General features: G+C 43.8%; 1 protein-coding gene across 1 annotated transcript; it reads right to left on the reverse strand.

Annotated features, from left to right (window-relative positions):
• Positions 1-1,247: 1,247 nt before the first annotated feature.
• On the reverse strand, positions 1,248-1,992 carry LOC306955714 (feather beta keratin-like; the record flags this gene model as incomplete). Its single annotated transcript, XM_079547070.1, has 2 exons — positions 1,248-1,552; positions 1,914-1,992. The coding sequence occupies 2 exons, from the start codon at positions 1,990-1,992 to the stop codon at positions 1,248-1,250; spliced, it is 384 nt and encodes a 127-aa protein (XP_079403196.1).
• Positions 1,993-6,696: the final 4,704 nt, after the last annotated feature.

Raw genomic sequence — 6,696 nt, forward strand, 5'->3', positions numbered from 1 at the left:
CAGTGCCCTGTGACCAAGTTGTCCATGTTGGAGACAGCCCCTTTCACACTCCCCTGCTCCCAATATCACTGCAGATGGTTCTGCTCCCATTGCTGACTCCAACAGGTGTGTCTTCAGGCCCATGGTTGAGTGGTGGCTCCTGATCACTCTGTACTCCATGTTCCTTGCACCATCCCTCCCTTTGCTCCTACCCCACCTTGAATTCATCAATCCAATCTTCATCCAACTCTTTCTGATTTTTTTTTTTTTCCATTCCTCTCTGTAACTCTGTAATTCATGCAATCATTCCTTACATTTTGCTTCTTTCAAGCTCTTCTTCAACAATTTCACCTTTCTATCTGTGATATATGCACTAATCTCTTCACCATTAATGCACACATCATTTAGTGCACATGTAGCTGTCATCCTTTGGAATCTCTTACAATCTTTGTATGCTCCTCACCATTTCTCCAAGATTTGTCATCATAAACAATAGGCAGAGGTGGGTACAAAGAAGTTTTTGTATTCCAGGCAATGGCTGTGAGCAGAGCCCAGGTGCAGCAGAAGCTGTTGGCAGAGATCAGTGAGGACGCCCAGCATTAACACCACCTACTCACATCCCAACATTACTTTGTTTACTATCCATTTGTACCATCCATCCCTGGTCTGACCACCCCAGTTGACAGTACCAGTTGTCCAAGACACAAAACTGGTTGAAACTACATCAACAGGATGGCTGTTGGTTGCAGAAGACCTATTCTGGGAATAGAAAAGGGTCTATTTAAACACTCATCTGACACCCACCAAGAGCAAAGACATTCTCCCTGGACAGCTCTGGAGGCTACATACAGTGGAAAGAAACACCAAAAGCCCAAAGTGATATGCAGAAATCTTTAATGAATGTTTAAAGAAGAAAATGAGGTCAATCTGAACAGAGGTTCTGCAGTGCAGGATTCACCTGATCCTGTGGTAGACTTCATGCAGGGCATGTGCCTGGCTTTCCAGCAGAGGATAGGCTGGCTCAGGGTAGTCCCAACACACAGAGAAGCACAGACGGGAGAAAAAAATGAAAATGGAAAGAGGTAGGTGGTGGAATAGAAGAAGAGACATGAGCCAGGCTTTTAGAAAGGCCAGTCTTCCTTCTTCCTGTCAGCATTTTCTAGAATAGTTGAGGATGATCAGGTATTCTGAAAGCAGTGGCCTGAATATTCCTCCTTTATCTGGTAGTTTTTGGAAGAACTTCCCCAGAATCATGGTCAGCAGCTTTATCAGGGGTAGCACCTTCTGCCACAGGAGCGGCTTCCAAAACCAGAGAGGTCAAAGCCCCCTGAGGTGATGGGCACACCCTCAGAGCTGAGGATGCTGCCAACAGCAGCGGAGGTGGAGGATCCCACAACGGTGTTCTGCGGGAAGGAGCTGAGGATGGGTCCGGGCAGGGTCACCACCACGGGAGAGGGCTCGATGACAACGTTGGAGTCCTGGCACTGCCTGACGCAGGGCTCATTGCAGCTGCTGGCCAGAGGGGTCGGGCCGCAGGGCCGGCATGGCACACACTGGGTGTAGCAGGACATGTCTTGGGATTGAAAGTAAACCTAGGAGAGAATTATGAGGAAGCACAGTACATGACTATGTGAAGAGCAAGTGGATACCCTCTCACAAAGGAGCCCAGGCAGCTACTATGAATGGAGATGAAGACATCATGTCACATCCCTTTATCATGCCAGAGCCCTACAAAGAGTAGCCTGACCCGGGGAGGCTCACAGAGTGCATAAATCACAAGCCATATAAGCAGTGTCCCAGTCACTCTCAGCAGACTTATCCTTCTCCCACAGCAAGAGGGTCCAATCCCCAGCATAGGGCAGAATAACTATTTGATAAGAAGGCCACTGAGGCAAAATCTCGCTTTGCAAGAGGACAGAGGGCTTTACTCTTACCTGGTTCCCAAGGAGAAAGAGGCAAGAGAAGTGGATGGGAGAGCTGGGAATTGGGCTGCCTTTTATACTGGTCCTTCATTGCTGCTGGCGCAGAGGTACTCTTAGCAGAGGTAATAATTTTCTGACAAGCTCACCTTAAATGCAAGCCATCCTTGCTAATGATATGAGCTGTGCTTTAGTTTCCTGCAGTGTTGCCTTTTCATTTCCAGATTTATGCCATGCCCATCCTCTAATGAAGGCTTTTTTTGAGTGCTGAGATGAAAGGCCCAAGGATTTTTAGGGCAGGATTGCACTGATGAGACAGAAAACTCAGCTCAAGTGTTGGACCGGTCCTGAGCAGGTAAATGTCATCAGCTTGGTTCACTACAGTGGGGCTCTTTGAAGTGCCATCCTCAGGGTAATTTCCAGCAAGCATCATCTGAATACCCAAGTCTTCCTGTGCGTGAGAATGTGCCATGTCCTTTTTTTCCCCTGTCTCCTCATCTCGCTTTGATGGCCATTTTTTTTTGGCCTTCCCATAGGTGCAGGTTTCCTGCTGGTTTTTAACCCCACATCCCATGTAACACTCTGGAAAAAAGTTCTTGATTCTTTGACTTGTCTCCTCTCTATGCTATCTGTGAATTCACAGAAAATGTCATAGAATCATAGCATAGTTTTGATTGGAAGGGATCTGAAAGATCTCTAGTTCCATCCACCTCTATAAGCAGGGATACTTTCCACTAAATTGGGTGGTTCAGAGTCCTGTCCAGCATGACTCTGAATATTGCCAGGGATGGGGCATACACAACTACTCTGGGCAACCTGTGTAATTGAAGAATGTATTCCTAATATCTAACCTGAATCTACTCTTTTTTACTTTAAAGACATTATACCTTCTCCTATCATTACACTCACTGATAAAGAGTTGTTTAGACAGAAAATGACTATACTGCACTTGTAGGAGAGAGGCTAGAATATATTTATTGATATAGTATAGATAATATATAGTTTTATATATATATAGATTTAACAAATCTTTATTGTAACTAAGGCTCAAGTTAACGAGATTCGAGATGGCTGGACACACATTTATTTACTACATAGAGGGTAGGGTTAAACACACACATACATCCACACACATACTCTGTGAACAGTGCTCTTGTCATACTGAATCTTACTGGTGCAGCAAAGAGTTGGCTCTGGAAACAGCTGTTCTGGAAGCTGACTATGTTAGCCATGATGGCTTCTAAGAAATTTCAGCTGAATTTTTCTTTCTGTTGGAACAAACATTTATTGGAGAGGTATGGATTTGAAGGATGGAATGTTCTGAGGATTAAGAATTGGTTGACTGGATGCAGCCAAAGTGTTGTGATTAATGGTTCTGTGTCAGGGTGGAGTTCTGTCACAAGCTGTGTCCCTCAGGGGTCAGTCTTGTGACTGGTGCTCTTCAACGGCCAGCAGGGAAGAGGGAGGTGATTGTCTCCCTCGTCTCAGCTGTTGTGAAGCCCCATCTGGAGTACTGTGTCCATACCTGGGGCCCCCAGCACAGGAAAGATGCATAGCTCTTGAAATGAATCCAGAGGAGGGCCACTAAGATGGTCAGAGGGCTGGAGCACCTCTCTTATGAGGAACGGTTGAGGGAACTGGTGGGATTATTTAGCTTAGAGAAGGGAAGGCTCCGGGGAGATCTCTTTGTGGCCTTCCAATATTTGAAGGGAGCATATAAAAAGGAGAGGGATGGCTGTTTACGAGGGTGGATAGTGATAGGACAAGGGGGAATGGTCTTAAACAGAGACAGGGGAGGTTTAGATTGGATATTAGAAGGAAGTTCTTCACCCAGAGGGTGGTGAGGCACTGGAACAGGTTGCCCAAGGAGGCTGTTGATGCCCCATCCCTGGAGGCATTCAAGGCCAGGCTGGATGTGACTCTGGGCAGCCTGGGCTGCTGGTTGGCACTCCTGCACATACCAGGGGGGTTGAAACTGGATGATCATTGTGGACCTTTTCAACCCAGGCCATCCTATGATTCTATGATTCTATGATTCTATCATAGTGAAGATGTGTCAGAAAAAGGGACAGAACAAGGGAAAATCAGAAGGAAAATAGATTGAAGAAAGGAGATTTCCTGTTCCTGAGAGGAATGGGGAGGTAGAAAAGTAGCTTCAAGAAAGGATCGAGCTGTTTTGAAGGCCACTGGGAGGGGGATTTTAGTTCTGTCCTCATGCTTGGAAAGTACCAGATGGGTGAGAGAAGGTTCAAAGATTTGAGAAAAGCAGGAAATCAAGTAGACAAAAAAATAGATTTGTTGATTTGTGGGTACACTACTAAGTCGTTCCAAAATGAGAGTCTAACTTTTTATTTTTCTAGCTGCTACATACTGGTAATGACTGTCTAGGAGATTAATCTTTACCATTTCCTTCATATTTGTTACTTCCCAGGTGTTCTGAAGAACAAATGCCATTACTTAGGTTGCCAAAGACTGGGAGACCCATTGAAGACTTAGTTGTCACTAAGGGTGCAGACAGAGGGTCTACATTATCATTCTCTGTTAACAGTCTCACATCTTCTGTGCTTCCATGTCTACTCTCACAATTGGGAAGTTGGATATACATAGTGTCTGCAAAGAAGTCAGGAGATGGTTTTTCCACACAGCCATCTGCAGGTTCCCAGAATTCCAGGGCATCTTCCATAAAGAAGCCCATAGTGTTGTTGACTGAGCAACCAAAATGAGTCACTGCCAGAGCAGGCAGAACCAGAGAGGGAGTGTTTGAGGTATGAGAACATTCCTTTTATCTTTCCCACTTTCTTTACCCTCTTTGCTAATTCATTTCGAGCAACTCTGCTCTTGAGGAAGGTGGATTTCTGATTCTCATATACCAACAGCTGAATTGGTCTCAGCCTTCACCTCAGATCATTGTTCAGTCCATCCATCATGTTAGAAGGGAACTGTGCTATGGACTCAATCCCAATTCTGTATTTTACCACTGCCCAAAGCCCCCCAAAACAGCTTGTAGTGTTTGGACCTCACAAGCTGGAATCAAGACAGGTCCAGAGGCATGAGGGACACTATAAGAAAGTAACAATCCACATTCACTTCTCTGTCATCCCAGATAGTTCCTTTGTCCCTGAATGCACGCTTTGGGGCTCTTACTACCTTTTGTATAGCCTAGTGTTTTCACCAGCAAAGCTTATTGTGGGGAGATGTTTCCTCCATTAGTGGCACAGATCTACTCTCTATTATCTTAACACAGATCCCATGAGCGTGAGTTCCACTGGAGGACAAATTCCCCATGGAACAAAGCTCTAGTGTCCCAGAAAAAGTGAGGAGATGGAGATTTTCTCACACTGGCAAATTCCCTAGTAACATTTCTGCAGGTCTCAGTCAAGTCTTGGTCTCTGAGAACAGAAAAAAGGTGCTGAGGGCCTAGAGAGTTGAGTAGAAATAGTGGCTCTGATCTGAACCATAGCAGGAGGACTGTGAGGAGAGCATTGCCTAGTGCATGGGATCTTGCATGCACGAGCTCTTATTTCAAATTCAGCAGTGCCTTCAGGAGTTCCTCTCTGCACAGGAAATGGTGGTTCCCTCAGGATGACAAACGTTTCAATCACTACCTTGAAAGAAAATTGTAGTATGATTGAAGAGAGTACTTAAATGTTGCTGATAATAATGAAGCTGCATGTCTTTCATACAAATTCAGGGAAGATGAAACTGAGAACACAGAGGTCATGAGGCTGCAGAAAGCAGTGAGTTGTTTTGGGGTACCATTTTGGCTATCATTCTCCCAGTGAACAACAACATGTAAACTGACCAAAAAGTGGGGATTTCCCGCAGGAATGTATAAGGAACAGGTGCTTTGTGCAACTTATGATGTGCAGAGCTGTAATAGATCCTGAAATTGTGGTACTCTAGGGAATATGGGTTCAGTGCCTTGACTTCTTCATTACCCTGCTTCACCACTGTGCAATCTGAGGTCACCCGCAGTTCACAAGGCAGGTTTAGCAAGGTCGAGGTGTAGATCATGGGTGTCCAACCTTTTGGCTTGCCTGGGCTACACTGAGTGAAGAGGAATTGTCTTGGGCCACATATAGAAGACATAATAGAGTTAATGTATATAATTAACACAATTTTTATTTTTACATAGTCTTTATTAAAACAAAAATGAAGGCAATAAAAGCATAAAACCAGTGGGAACTTGATCTTGTTCTTGTGAAACTATTGCATAAATATCTGGTTCTATGGAGATGGTTGCAGTTCTTAGTGAGTTCTCAAGCTGCTCATCAGAGATTTTTTATCTAATTTTACTCTTCCTGTCCTCCATCCTTGACAATAGTTGTTCACAAATATATGCACTGCCAAAAAGTGATGACATTAAAAAGGCGTGATTGTGAAGCAAGGGATATTTCTCTCTCTTAAGATAGGGCTTATAAAAATCTAGTGAAGAGACATAATCAAATTTTTGAGTTGAATATCTGATTGTAACTCTGAACACTCCATTTGAAAATTTGCATATTTATGTCGTCTGAAGATGGAGTTGCAAATACATAAGAAAAAATGATTAGTTTTTGGCTGTCTTGAAACCTATTCACAAATTCCTTTACCAAAGTGGAAAGTTATGCAATTATTACTTGTAAATTGCCCCCATGTGTTCGGAATAGCAGAAACACTAATGAAGTACATATTGTAAAACTAATGAGAATACGCTACAAATATTGAAAATTTAAGAATTTGTCAGCATTGCGTGAGTATTCTGGATATTTCTTTGGCAGTGAATATGTTAACTTATTCAATTATTTCATGAAATAAC

Source organism: Tetrao urogallus (assembly GCF_951394365.1).
Source record: "Tetrao urogallus genome assembly, chromosome: 26".
Taxonomy (NCBI): domain Eukaryota; kingdom Metazoa; phylum Chordata; class Aves; order Galliformes; family Phasianidae; genus Tetrao; species Tetrao urogallus.